The sequence below is a fragment of the Pimephales promelas genome, chromosome 5 (assembly GCF_988280905.1).
Source record: "Pimephales promelas chromosome 5, fPimPro1.hap1.1, whole genome shotgun sequence".
In the NCBI taxonomy this organism is placed as follows: Eukaryota; Metazoa; Chordata; class Actinopteri; order Cypriniformes; family Leuciscidae; genus Pimephales; species Pimephales promelas.
Window position 1 is genome coordinate 18,542,590 of NC_142773.1, and position 16,010 is coordinate 18,558,599.

Consider the following 16,010-nt stretch of genomic DNA (forward strand, 5'->3'; position numbering starts at 1 on the left):
TATGTAATTTATAGGCCTACATCTATTGGAATAAATGTGTAGTATTCATTGATTGTGAACTTCTCTGAAACCACAAGCCTGCAGAACATGCAACACATTGCTACCTTGAATTAATTTAAAGAGGACCTTACAGTATATTAGCCTATGCATTTTTACAGTTTATGGTGTGCAATGTTGCTATTTGAACAAGAAAAAAATAGTAAAGAAAGTTAGAAGAAGAAAAAAAACTCCCTGAAACCATTTCTGAGCTCATCAACTGTAGTCGCGTTGCGTCACATTATTCCTCATTTAAACAATTCCCACCGAAGGGGGGGGGGGGGAAACAAGAGGCAGAGACCTTGTTGAGTTGTATTAGTAGTGTGTTGAAACTCTAAGTTATGGTAAGAGGCATGATATTATTTCAAAACATTATGCGGTTCACCAATTACAATACACTGGTCCAACCGACCAATCAGAGCACATTGTGCTTTCCAGAAGGAGGGGCTTCATAGAAACAGGAACTAAGCAGAGTGTAACTATGACAGACTAGAAAAGATACACACAGAGAAAGCATGTGAGAGAACGAGTGAGGGTCTCTTGAAGAGATTAATAAAGTGTGACTGTCATCCAGACATTGATAGTATGTACTAGACCCATAAAACCCACCTGAGTGAAAGCTGAATACAACTCAGCCCATACTTTTCTCTCTCACCGTCTCCATTTCTCTCATTCCTCAAGCACACTGGTTATTTTCCATTCTTGCCTTCTGCCAACACAATATCATATTCTATAAACATAAATCTAATAAAGAATAATCTTAACAAAAATAAATAAATAAATAAAATAAAAACACACACAGTGTAAGTGGTTCGTTCTCCATTTGGTGATGATGTTTACAGCATGTCTGCTGTGGTTAGTTGATGCAAATGCAATTTAGAAGACCTGGTTTAGTTTATGGCTGCACTGCCGTTACTATTGAATAAAGTGAGTCTTATAGCAATTACGAACCCAAGAAACTTTCCAAATTCATTTATGCTGAGATTGATGGGGAGATGTATTGATCTTCTGTGCGATAGTGAGCGATTGTCTCTCTTTCATATGGATGGATTCAAACAACTATTCTTCTCCAGCTGGATGTTTAGTTTTTTTCTCTTGAGTTTATTGTTGTGGCTCATGGGAACAGTGTTTGCTGGTAATTGGTTTCTTAACCACTGGTCTATGTGTGTGTGTGTGGGTGTGTGTGTGCGTGTGTGTGTGGGTGTGTATGTACGTAAATATATGCATATAAATGAAAGGGGCAATATTGGTGATATTGTGAAATATTATATGATTTAAAATATAATTTATTTTATGCAAAGCTGAATATATATATATATATATATATATATATATATATATATATATATATACACACACACAAATACATAAACATGTAATGCAGACACAAACACACACATACATTTGCATAGCTATCTAAATGGAGACATGACATAGACTTGACATTGCATAGACTGCTGTTTTTCTATAAGCAGCCATAGCTACAAATACTGTACTACGTAACAGAAAACTTTCTGCATTTTCACAGTTTAAAAAAAAAATCTTTATTACTTATGTCTTTTTACAAATAAAGAAGTCCCCAAAAATAGGTTTATGGATTTTTTTTTTGGCAGGTCTAGCTCACTTCTGGGTACAAATGTGTCCTTAAATAAGGTACACACATACACATTTATGTCCAACCATCCCCAGAATCCACCACATGGCAGATTGATTTATTCAAATTTTGGGAGTGCCAAAAGACAACAGAGAATAAATAAAATAGAGAAGATCAAACATTGCTGATAGCCTTCAGCTTGCTGACAATCCTGTTTCCTAAAGCAGAGAAAAATACATTATTTTGAAATAAATAACGTCACAACCTACACTACAGGAGGATGGAAAGCAGCTTTAAGTCTCCAAATGGCAAGTGCTTGAAAATAACAAACACTCCTACGCTCTTTCAGCACAAACATTGTCAAATGTCCTGAGTGCTGGAGAGATTTACAGACATGCTCACTTCTCCAAATGGACATTTGCCATTCCTCTGACCCCCGAGGGCGGGCAGATAGGAGACAATGGCTGAAATTAATCATTGTGTCTTAGAGTTTAGGGAAACTACCAAATTAGACTCAGTAATAGAAACCCCCCAAGTTTATAGGAAATGAGCATCTAGGGTTTACGGAAATTCAACACGCTAAGTGATTTAACAAAAATTTCCATTTTCAACTCATTAAGCATAAAATACACACAATAAAAAGTTCTTTATAGTGTTTCATTGGATTCTGTACTCCATGTGCTCTATAAATAATCCTATGAAACTAACATAAGTGGGTAGTTCAGAATAGTTCAATAGTAAGTTTCTAGGAAGACAAAAATTTCAGTGAACGATTGAATGAAAACAGCCTTAAATATTGTAGCTTCAGAATCTTTGGAATATACGTTAGTGTCCAAAAGTGATGTGAAAATTGACATCTTCACCCGTAATTCAAATATTATTGCATAGTTGTGCTTGGAGTCTTTGTGTGTGTGTGTGTGTGTGTGTGTGTGATAACTAGGGTTGGGTATCGAGAATCGAGTATCGATTGGAACCGAGACTAACTTTTCGTTTTTCCCGGAATCGTTCAAAAGTTAAAATTTCGATTCCTAGTTTCGATATTCACAGTCCGCCGAGCGGAAGAAGAAACCGCTGAACAACACCAACGAAGAAGCGTCTACTGAAAGTGTTGGCATAACCACGCGAGTCGAACATGAGTACCTTACGTCGGCGATCCAAAGTGTGGCTTCACTTTTCTAAAAATAACAAAATCTCGGCAAAATGCAAAATTTGTGACAAAAGGAGTATTTTTACAGAAGGAGTATTTCCTTCAGAAAGGATTATTTCCTTCAGAAAGGCCGTTGGTTAGCAAGGTTAGCTAAACTTTTTTGACCCTGCCTATTAAAAGAATCGGAATCGAGAATCGTTAGGAACCGGAATCGAAACAAGGAATCGGAATCGGAATCAGAATCGTTCAAATTCAAACGATACCCAACCCTAGTGATAACGCAATGAAACGGTCAGGCTGTTATTGAAATAAATTATGATCATACAGTACATGCAAAAAATAAATAAAAAAATTGAACAATAATACCTATGGTGTAGTCAGTGTATACTTTTCTGTTAGCTTTAAAAAAAAAAAAAAAAAAAACTCTAGCTGTAGTTTGTCTTTTTTTGTCAAATACTTTTGTCAGATGAATCACATTTGTGGAGCTTTCTTGTAATTTTTCAAGCTTTAGAGCCACTGGTTACCATTCATTTGCATTGTTTAGAGAGAAATGAGTGTGCATAGACAATTTATCTACAGAATTACCATTTTTAATCTAGAACAGTGTGTCCTTCATCCAGTTTAGTAACCTGTCAGAGGCAGAATACACTTTTAAATCGGCTATATTGATGAGGGAGTCACCAGATGCACAGACCAGATGCCAGTCTAGGAGTTTAATAACAGTCCAGAGCCGCAGGGCTGGCAGTCACTGGTTTTATATTCTGTACTCTTTGCCCAAGTCAAGTCACATTTATTTATATAGTGCTTTATACAATACAGATTGTTTCAAAGCAGATTTACAGTGATAAAAGGAAAATGATGCTTTTCGGGGGTTGTTCAGCTGAAATCAGTTTAGAGTTGATTCAGTTTGGTTGTCTGAATTAAAAATCATCAATAATTAAATTGGCTAATTTCATCTATAAAACGGTTCTGGAAAAAAAATGATGTCATCGTCCAGCTCAGTTCAGTTCTCACACAAAAGCGTCAGAACAGTCAGATCCCTAATATTGTTGAATATTAAGTATGTGTTATCTGTCCCTCTATTCCTACACCAGACGTAGATTGTTTATCATATTTTATTCTTTTTTTTTTTTTTTTGCATCTGTAGCTTTGGACTAAAATAAAAGAGATATATTACACATACCATGATAATATAGAGTGGGATACAAAATTCTGAGAGAAATAGAGAAGATGCTTTTATTTTGTATTATTATTTTTTTAAAACATTTCATTCTAAAAATATTACAAAATGTAGCATGTAATGATGTAGCGTTAAACATGAAACATTACATAATTACACACACACACACACAATCTTTTCATCAGACTACATGTAATCCGCCATGATTTATGGACTTTTTTTAAATCAATAACTGCTGTAGCAATTCCCCCAGTGTACCATCCATTAAAAAAAAAAAAAAAAAACACCTTTACAAGTCAGTTAATTCATTTGTTTATCCCTCCTTGCAGGAAATAGAGGCTCTACACATATTGAGACACATTGATTAGGCTGTCATATGTCCTTAGCAATTATTAACTGACACTGACTCCAAATACACATGAAATGTAATATTAAGATGAAAGGAAAGACTGTAAGATAAGATAGTCATGAAGCTGAACAGTGTTGTGCACTCGAGACTCGGACTCGGTCTTGGACTCGTGTGCATTTTGACTCGGAATTGACTCGCACTCGAAAATATTGGGAGTCGGGACTCGGACTTATTCCCGAGTCCACTCGAGTCCCATTCAAAATATGTCATCATGATTATTACTGTATGTTAATATGTCTTTAAATCGTCCAATGATTACTGACTTTCTTGTACGCAACTGCGCATGACTTGAGACTATAAAGTTCGCGGCACGCAAATGCAGCAAGACCCAGGTCAGATGTGATGTGGAGCCTCTAGCTCAACTATGTATTGAAAATGTCTGCCTTATCATCCCTAATTCAGTTTGTATATAAGAGCCACACAGAATTCGTGTGCAGTAATGTTATGTGAAAGAGCACTTACTGATTGTAATAATTGTATGTAATCTAATAAAATTACCTTTACACCACTATGTGGTCTTTTTACAATTACAGTGTACATGATTCCATGGTATATCTGGTTTACTGTTTGAGTATGAGCAATTTTATTGTTACCACCAAATATTTTACATATTCTTGAAGACATATTTAGTCTGGTTTGAGACCCAACCTTAGGTTATTTAACCTCTCTGGTCTCGGTCTGGACTTGGACTCGGCTGTCTTTGATCTCGCTCTCGACTCAGACTCGACTCTCTTTGGTCTCGGATTCGACTCGGACTCGACCCTCTATGGTCTCAGTCTCGACTCGGACTCGAGTGAGGTGGTCTCGACTACAACACTGCAGCTGAAGTCTTCACCGATGTTCCCAGCATCCATTTGCGAGTTTTGTGGACACTATGAGAACGTGTTTCTTCACTCTCGCTGTGGAAACACGGACGTTGCGCTTTTGTGTTGCACACAAGCTTTCAAAAAAGTTGACAAATAGCAACCTACAGACAATATAATGTGCAATAACTACACCCTCTATGCATCTGAAAGGTCAGCTCCTACTCCTGCCATATGTGCCCAGACCAATAGCACCAAATGCAGTTTGTAAATGCCAAACACTCACTGGGTGTTTTCTTCTCCAAACCACTGAACCCATCGAGAAACACAAGGCGCCTCTGGGTGAATAAAGAGGCCAGTTCAGCGCTTGACCCGTTACACTGAAAATAACCACATTAGCCGCCGCCACCAGTGACATTTTTCATCTCATTCGCTCAGTGGGAATATATTAGTCTGTACTGTATGTTTATATTTATTTTTTCTAAAGTATAGCAGCTAAATACTGCGTAAATTCACTGTAAATATACAAGTAATTATTCGATTATGGGGCAACACTTAGGGTCCAGTTCTCATTATTAACTAGTTGCTTATTAAAATGCATACATATTCCTAAGATATTGGCTGTTTATTAGTACTTATAGAGCACATATTAATGCCTTAAGGCCTGTTCACACCGGGAAAAAATTCGTGCGCGATATTCGTTGACGTTTAACGCCTCGTGACTAAACAATGGGCGCCAATGTGAGTGTTCACACCGACACGAAAAACGCCACGCGTAAAAGCGTCATTTAAAAAAAAAACGCCTCGTAATGCCGCTTCGTTTTTTGGGTTTGACGCTTCGTTTTTTTGGTTTGACGTGCCGCGTCAAAAACTATCTGACCAACGAGATTGGCGGGTTTGCTCACGTGTCTGGTACTTCTGAAGTTACAGTAAAACACAACTTGGGGGCGCTCAAAAACTTGCAGACTCTTTGTATTCTTTCTTTTATTTTATTTTTCTATTGTGACCAGATGTTTGTTTGTGTTTTTTTTTTCCTCGCTCGATCCCCATGTATGAGGACGAGTGTAACGTTTGTGGTTTTATTAAACGCGGGGAAATACGACAACTCTCGTCTCTCGTGTAGTGATCGACCGATATATCGGCCGGCCGATATATCGGCCGGCCGATATATCGGGCCGATATTTGAAGTTTTTACGTGTATCGGAATCAGCCGATACACCGCTGCGCGTTCGCCGATAGTTTTTTCCCCCCCGCCGTTATTTATAGACAGGCGGCCACGGGCAGCTCTGTGCTGATAGAGACGCTGCAGTTCACGTGCCCCGCCCTCCCCCACTAGCAGAGTGCAACCTGCTCTTCACGAGAATGGTAACTTAAACTTTCAAAGGATCTTTTAAATGTTTGACTGCTGAAATATTGTCAAACACTTTGAAAATGGAAACACGTCGCCCTATAACTGTTATGTGCTTGCAACTAAGCAAGTTTGTGGGTCCAAATGGAAAACGCGAATGCCTCGTCTATAAAACAACTGCTTGCCATTGTATTAGGGATCTGCAAATAGCTAAGGTGTAGGCTATCCGTTCAGTATGCATTAGGACTGTCTATGAATATTCTACATTCGAATATGTATTAATTTTGAAGGTGAAAATTAATATTTGAATATGGAAAAACACGCCCGCGGTTGCAGACTAATAACGTTACCACAGCTGCACAGCTCGCTCGGAGCGCTCACTGTCGGTTCTATACTGTGAAACTTCAATCACTGAATGAAGCCTGCTATATTTGGGACACGAGTCGCGACTCGCAACCTTAAATTGCTTGCACAAAACTCTTGATCAGCACTCAACATTTGTTTGTTGTTCATTTAACCGACGCGCAGAGAGCGTGAGGGCGAGAGAGAGAGTGCCTGAGCAAGTCCAGGCGAGAGAGTGAGCTCTGCGGTCTTGGCCATTAGTTGATTTAGTTTGCGTTTTAATACGTTGTTAAATATGTTTAAACTCAAATAAACTATCTAATTCTAGTAGTTATGTCTCTTTTTATTAATGTGTTCTGTTATTGACGTAATGCGCGTCAACAACAAAACGCGCTACGGGATGTTCGAATATGTTTTTTAGAGGGAAAATGCAAACGCCATTTGAGTAATTTTGACAGCCCTAGTATGCTTACGAGTGCTGTAACGAACACTGGTCATAGGATTAAGTAATGCCAACGTTGTTCAGTGTTTTTTGTGGGAGATTTATTCAGCGCTCTCCTGGCTGAGGTTTGGACGCGTGTGGAGTTTGTCTCCCTCGCCATCGCAGTAATATTAGAGACTAGACATGCTCATTTTATTTTATGTAGAAAAATTGAAACCATGCAGTATATAGTTCGTTTCTTTTAAAATGAAGTACAGTGTGCACTGTGCACTTTATTATGCTGGTTGCTACTGTGTGCAATAGTGTAATTATTTAATTTATGCTTAAATATTTATTTTCAGCACTGAACTTTTTTTGTTCTACTTTATGTTTTTAATATTTGTTAAATTGTTTATCTACTTCTTCTTGTTCTACCTCACATGTTTTTACTAGGCTATTTGTTAAATATTAATTTTTTAAGTTAATTAAATGTTACTTTTATTAAATTGAGACCTGTAACATTTGTTAACATCATGTTATTTTTAAGATGTAAATTGAGGGAGCAAAATGTATCGGCTCCAAATATCGGCTCAAGAAAATCGGCAGCCCGTATCGGTCATCGGCTAAGGCTGATGGGGAAAAAATCGGTATCGGTATCGGCACTAAAAAATCCATATCGGTCGATCCCTACTCTCGTGCATCTGTTCATCTGACAACTAGTGCTATGTTTTTATCTCTGGGCAACATCTCAACTTTGCGTTACACATGTCCTGTTTCTACGTCCTGTCCTGGCTGTTTTTAAGTGATGAAAATGTCCTGGTTTTCAAAAAAATTGCTGGGAAAGATCAGTTCTACAGCAAAATATAGATGGGCAAACAAGGTGGAAGAAAAACAGGATAAAGAGGATGAAAACTAAAGATATAAATAGATTTTGTTAGTTTGTTTTTGTAAGTTTGTGAGAGCTATTTTTTGTTACATTTGGAGGCATTTCTTTTAGTTATTTATTATTTATATATTTATTTTTCTAATACAGAAGACTTTCTATCATTATTTCATTCGGTTTTTTTAATCTGTCATAATAAAACATTGAGACATGATGAATATGATCATCCTAGTATAGTATTCTATTATTATTATATCTGTTTCACATTAAGCGCCATCTAATGTCAGGGAATGAATTTGCATGTTCACTCGGCTCATCATCAGTGAAAAACGCTTGGGTGTGAATACAAAAAACGCGTTGAAAAACGCTGACAAATAACGCGCGCTGATATTCGTCCCGGTGTGTACGGGCCTTTATTCTGCATGACAATATTCTACATCCCTTAATCCTGTCCAATACCTAAACTTAACCACTACATTACTAAATATTACAACGCATTCTCATCCTTTAACGTCATATAGAACGCTACATGCAAATACGGCGCTTTACTACGCACATGGCACCCGTTATCGTTAATATAACACGCGCTGTGAGGGCTAAGTTTAGGTGTGGGGTAGGGTCTGCGTGTCATATTCCTGCTAAAGGATTTATGACGTCTTGGGGTCGCGTGTTATATTAACGATAAAGGGTGCCATGTGCGTAGTATAGCGCCGTTTTTGCATAAAGCGTTCTATATAACGTTAAAGGATGAGAACGGGCTGAATATTACTAAGCAGTGATTAGGAGTTCATTGAGGAAAAAGTCATATTTAATAGTAATGGTTAGTTAATAGTTAGAATTGTACCGTGCTTATTAAAAATAAAATGAATAAAATAATACTTTTTTTGTATTGTAGCTTAATTTAGGTTTATATACAGTAATATGAAAATTAGGCATAGCATATTAGGGGTGTAACAATACATATATTCGTCCTGAACCGTACGGTACGGATATCACGTCATTTAGTCACAGGCGACCCACACTCCAATCCAGAAGGGGGCGCACACAGCAGTACAATGCTGTGCTACCAAGTGCAAACTGAGAAGAAACAATTGAAGAGTTCAGATGCAAAAGCCTCTAAATGCCATTTGAAATTTTCTTCTTTAATGATGATTTTTATCAAACTTGTATATTTAAGTTCAGTAATTTCACTTAAATAACAATTAATAGGTAATTATCATTGCCATTTAAGTGAAATCACTGAACTTAAATATACAAGCTTGATAAAAATGATCATTCTAGAAGAAAATTTCAAATGGCACTTAGAGGCTTTTGCATCTGAACTCTTCAATTACTCTATGTTTGTTTACATCTCTCATCCAGTGTTTTAACTGTGGAAAGATATCAATAAAACAGCTTGAGAATAATATCTCACGTATCATTACGTTTACCTCAGGCATTTAGTCTCGACAGCAGGTTAGAGAGAACTCGAGAGAAGCATTTTGTATTATGCACTATATTAGTCTATTCATTACATTTACTTAACTTGTTAGTAGCCAAATGTCTTATTATTTAATGTATGTTTAAATAAATTTGTCATGAAAACAAGTTATGACAATGTCTCTGTAAATGATTATATTTCAAAAATCAATTGGAGTAGAAAATTAACTTTAATTAGATTTATATGTTAATGCAAATCCTGCCTTATATATTTAAAAATAAATAGCAACTGAATGTAATAATTTGGGCTCTGTTGTTAATTGTAACCTTTGATATCATAGTAATGTGTAATTAAGGACTCCCTTTACAGCATTAGCTAAGACAGATAAAAAAAAAAAAGTTTAATTAAAAATAGAAAAAGAAAAGCAATTTCTGTGTTTAGTCCCCCCCCCCCCCCCTGATGCACTGAACCAGTACCAAACCATCATATTTGCGTATCATTACACCTCCGATATATATATATATATATATATATATATATATATATATATATATATATATATATATATATCAACGTGTCCATGGAATCCAGTTGAGATCCACAGCTGTCCTACTAAACCACTGAAGTGTCAGCTCTTTTAAAAGCCTCTTTCACCCAGCTTTCAAGGATGAAATAAAATCCTGATTAAGCTTTAATTAATTTTAAACACCTATAGTCTCCTAACCTCCCAAGACTGAGCATGCAGCATCTGCATTCCTTCTCCTGTTTTTCATCTCATTCTTCCCCCATTTGGCATTTCCATCAGGTACAAGAAGTGCTGGTACACAATTACTGCTTACCTCCGAGACCCCTCCGCATGGGAAGGGCCCATTAACAGCAAAAGACTCATTATGGTCTCCAAAAGTGATAACAACGGAGGAGAGCTTGGCTATTAAGTATCTATCTGTCAAGAGCACCGTTTAACCGTCACACACACAGAGCAGAGCCGAATGTTAATCAGGTTTATTTACCTCGTCGTTCCGCTCTCGTACACACAGAAGAAGGAGGAAATCTCGGCAGGTGTCTGATTCCGTGTTATGATCTTTTTGTTTGTTTGCTCCGACTCTTAGTGTCACAAGAGGAGCGATTACAAGACACTCCGCTGCAGATCGTGTGCAGTCATGTTTGAACTGCTTCTCAACGACTCAGTTCAGCTGGAAACAAGCATCGCACTGAAGCTCCAATTACGCCAATTAACTCCAATTAGACGGGATCAAAACAAGCACACTAACAGGTGATCGAGACAGGACTAATCACAGTTTAAGAGGAAATTGTTATAGTTTCCCTTTGCAAAACAAAGCCAAACAGAGAGATGCTGAGTACACTCTAAAAACTGCTCGGTTGTTTCAACCCAACTTTGGGTCAAATATGGACAAACCCAGTTTTAACCCAATGTTTGGGTTTGTCCATATTTGACCCAAAATTGGGTTAAAACAACCCAGCATTTTTAGAGTGTAGACTCTTGAAATAAGAAATGCTGCTACTCACATCGAAGAAATAGTTTGCCCGGAAATGAAAAGTTTACTCAGCATTCATGTCGCACCAAACCTGACTTTTTCTTATGTGAAACACAAATGGAGAAATGGTCGCTGTTTTACATGCAATTACATTGAATGGACAGTTCATGAACAGTATTTCACATTTTCTGAAGCCATATGATAGCTTTGGGTGAAGAAAGTTATGAAATTTACATTAAAGTCCCTGTAAAGGCAATTCTACAAAAAAGTTCTAAACACATTATAAATGTTACATATGTATTGCTAAAACATATTACAAAGTCTGTGAACTGTGAAGTACTGAAATGTGGAGTTAGACCGTTAAACAGTTTTTCATCATTGCAATTTTACGGATTAATTGGGCGGGGCTAAAACAGGGCTCCGTGACGCACTGGAACCCATGAGCTGCTGGACACCCCCCTATTTGATGACGCACTGAGTCTGATCTCCCTCTCTCCACACACACTCCCCGAGCACATTCGCATTCACCACTCAATCGCTAATGACTGTCAGTACTATTAGTTACTCCAGCTGATATTGACTGATACTACTACAATACTACTACAATATTTGACGCTTTAGGCGCCCTTTAGCGTCACTTGCATTACGCGATCCTACGGCGTCATCTAACTGACGCTAAAGGAAAGCGTCAGTTAGAGGACGCGGTTAGGTTTAGGTATGGGGTGGGGGTAGGGTACACACGATCCTAGGGCGTCATCTAACTGACGCTAAAGGGCGCCTAAAGCGTCAGATATTGAAGCATGTCCAAATGCTTCCCAAGGCGTCAGTTAAGTGACGCCTTGGGGGTGAGAATGGGCTGGTTTTCTAGCTTGTTATGCATTCGACACGGACATGCATGGGCTACTACCTGGATGCGATCATGTACAAAACAGATCGGTATCTTCATTTAAATTCCCTTAAAAACGATCACATCAACAACACCCGCCTCTGTAGTGATCGTTTTACACTGGATCGTTTTATAAACTTTGACAACTTGGATTCACTGATAATTTACTGATAATCCGCTGTTACTGGTGAACGGGGCCGAAACGACGATCTCCCGCCTCAGTGTGTTCATCCTCCCGTCTCAAGCTAATCAGCTAATATCACCGTCAACAGCTTTCCCGTGAGTGGGCGTGGTTTCAGCGCAGCCAGCGGACACGCCCCCAGCGTTTGAGAGCAGAGAATCTGCTCATTTTTTCATGATTTTGATAGCTTATTTTATGTACTTCCCGACTTTTTTTATCATACAAATTTGGCTGGGTGGCTAATTACACATTTTTCTGTGGTGTGACAAACTCAGAACACATACTTAATTTTGACTTTACAGGGACTTTATATATATATATATATATATATATATCAGATCATTCAGATAATTTTTCTTCTTCTTGTGAATCACTGGAACGGAATGATTCATTCACAAAACAAACAGTGCTAATGACTGGAATTGTGGGCTGAGATTCTAAAACAAAGATTCTGTATTTCTTCCAGCTGACGAATGAAAAACATTTATAATCACAATCCACCCGACTTGAGTTTGGGTGCGAAGTTTTCCTTATACTTATCTTTATAGTTCTCATTCTTGCTGTGAATATTCTTTTAATATAAATTATTATTAAAATAACAACTCTAAACCTGCCATAATACTGTCTAATACTGCCTTGATAAAGCGCTCCATTGTAGTTTCCAATGAACATGCCTCAATTAGACCATGAAACTTCAAAAATGATACAAACGGCAACGATCTTCCACATCCTGTTATGTTTAGGCAACAGAATCTTGTATTTCTGTCATTACTTCAAAACATAAGAGCAAAAATCCCACTCAAATCGAAACCAAAGCTTCTAATCTACATAACAGGGGAGCTATAGAAAGATATAGCTGCTGGCAGATTTATACTGCATTTGGCTTCTTTTGTTGGTCTCTAACTAACTGTTTCTGACAAGTCTTCATGACATCTAAACAAATCCAAACACAATCCCTCTTCTCCTTGTCCGCAAGAGACAGAGGGAAACACTTTGCTTCCCCACTGAATCTTATAACCTTTTCATTTCCGATTGCTATAATTTATAATTACTTTTCTGAAGCTACATCAGCTAAATAATACTGCGGGGCATAACTAAATATATATTTATAGCTATATATATATATACACACACACCTGTTACATTGTTTCAAATCTATACTTTTTCATGATTATTTAAGAATATTATGCACAATTTGCATTTAATTATTTTGAATGAATAAATAAATAAATGTTTAGTTTGCATTACATCCTTTTGAAGATAATATATGATGAGAGTTTGGGTCCAAACAACATTGGACCCAATTGACTTCCATTATGGGAATTTAAAAAAAGTCACAATATCAATATATCACAATATATTCTCTTTCACAGAATATAAAATAATTAAAACTTTTTGAACGGTCCATTTTAGTAAAAAATTAATTGTTCATAGTACCTAATAATGAGTATTAAACTGCACCAATTAAGCTGAACACATGAACCTCAAATTGGTTGATTTGTTGAGGGCAGTTGTGAGAACATTTGACTTGGACCTGCCAAAAAAAAAAAAAAAAACTAAAACCTGCCAACCATGAAACAATGTATTAAAATAACTTATCAACCATTCAGGAATGCTTTGACATCCATCCAGCATTTTAGCATGAGCGAGTTCCTTTTTTACTTGTGTTAAAGAATTGAAACAGGGCGCAGCTGTCAGCATGCACTGCCATACATTCAAACTTAATTTGTTCTCATAGCTGGGACTGAAAGTTTCCTCGTTCTGAGGATGAAAATCTCCCCCTGCACGCTAAATTATCCACAAGCGCTCGCTTTGATCGGGGAGGGGGCCACAACGGAAGCAGCTAAACTCTCAACGCTACAGTTCTGGGTGCCCTCGTTTCAGGGCTGAATGTATTAAGGAATAGTGACACGATCAAGGCTGTTTTTTTTCATACTGGTCCCGCTGATGAAGATGAAAGCGCCGAACCAGACGAATGCATCCCAGCGAGATCGGCACCAACTTCTAACATACCAACTGCTGTGATACTTCTGTAGAGCTATTCAGTGAAAGCAGGAAATTGAGATGGCAGGGGAAGTAAGTAAAGGAGGGGAAGTAAGAAAAAGATGGAGAAAGATGGGCTGCCCTCGAAAAACTGAAAGAGGAGCCCTCGAGGAAATGATGAGGATGCATATCTTTTAGCGTAGGTCAAACTAGGTGATGTTTTCAATTTTGACTTCCTGCACAGTCCAGTGAGCAGCTTTAAATGTTGAAACGGAGTACTTCAGTCTCGATATTCCTCAGTGAGTGGTATCGAGGCCAAATGACCACTTGGAGCCTTTTTTAATGGAAATGAAAGAAGAAACTATAGATTGGTTAAGGTAATAAAAATAGTAACAGAAGTAGAAAAATAACTGGTCAAAATGTATATGAGTATGTGACAGAAGAATGACAGACATTTTACTATTGCAATTTTTTTTTAAATAAGACGTAAAATATTCAAAACTAACCCTACAATATCATTTTTTTCTTCTTTTCTTACAAAGTATCAAAAATAGTATATATATATATATATATATATATAGATAGATAGAGAGAGAGAGAGAGAGAGAGAGAGAGAGAGAGAGAGAGAGAGAGAGAGAGAGAGAGAGAAATAAAAATAGATTAAATAAATACTATTTTGTTTTTTAGTACAATATTATATCCATTTTTATTTTATATTTTGAAAATCACATTATTACCACATGGCACATGCTGATTGGCTCCTGCTGATCCTGCAGCCAATGAGATTGCTTGCTCAACATTTAAATGGTGGTGCAGTGTTTGCTGTAGGCTAGCCCATGTTATAGTCTAGCTGTAGGCTAGTCCTAGTTCCAATGGACTTGATTCCATTTTTGGAATTTGAACTGGTCTAAACTGTTTCTTCACATGCTCTTCGCAGTTCCTCTATGTTTGTTCCCCCTAAATTAGTTTAAATCAAGATCAGTTAAACCAATAAAAACACTGCACCAGTCAAGTTAGTTTACCTCCAACAACAACAACCATCTTAACTATCTAAATGTAACTAGCTTGTACAGGTAACACACCAGAACTGATCATTCTAAAACTGATTACGACTCGATTCCATTTTTGGAATGTGAACTGGTCTAAACTGTTTCTTCATCAGCAGGGTTATATTCTGTTGCTGTGGGCTGTATTGATTGCATAAGCTTGTTTAATCAAGCATAATCTTGTTTGGCTTCATGAAAGAGTAATCACTCACCAGCCTGGTTGGTCGTGATGTCAATGGAGACGTGCTGGGCAGGATACGGGCTCTTGTTGGTGACAGCGTTGACCGCCTGGATCTCAAACGTGTAGAGAGTGTGTGCCAGAAGGTTACTGATGAAGACTCTGGATTCGGTCAGTCCCAGCTGCCGGGGCTGAAATTCCACATTATCATCGCAATGGGAGCAGGATCGGCGGTCCGCTTGGCATTTCTTACAAACAATATTGTACATGACGTCCTCGCGCCCGCCTGTCTCACGCGGGGAGTGCCACTCCAGAGTCACGGAGGTCTCGTTCACGATGGAGATGACATTTCTTGGCCCAGAGGGAACACCTGACAAAAAAGTAAAGACACGTGAGGACACTGAAATTCATTAGGCAAACTATGTAAATGATGCTGCGAAAGAAATGTTTTTAATGCCAGTGGGGGGAAAGGAAGAGCGTTTTTGTGCTACTAAAGAGATAAATATAGCATTTGCATTTGTCTAGGCTCTTTACATTACATTTCTGCAATTGCAGTGCAGTAATTACAACTCTTACATTGGATTTTTATTTAATTACATTAATTTCTACACTTGAATAATAGAAAATGGGTAATTTTAGATTCAGTTGAAAAAGTAA

The 16,010-nt window shown here is 37.6% G+C and overlaps 1 protein-coding gene across 2 annotated transcripts in view; it reads right to left on the minus strand.

Annotated features, from left to right (window-relative positions):
* The window catches only part of ephb1 (EPH receptor B1), a 306,795-nt gene that overhangs the window by 82,863 nt on the left and 207,922 nt on the right, over positions 1–16,010 (minus strand). For both annotated transcript variants that reach the window (XM_089131064.1, XM_089131063.1), the window contains exon 5: positions 15,388–15,723. In XM_089131064.1, the coding sequence (XP_088987190.1) occupies positions 15,388–15,723 (336 nt within the window). The remainder of the gene's footprint in view (positions 1–15,387; positions 15,724–16,010) is intronic.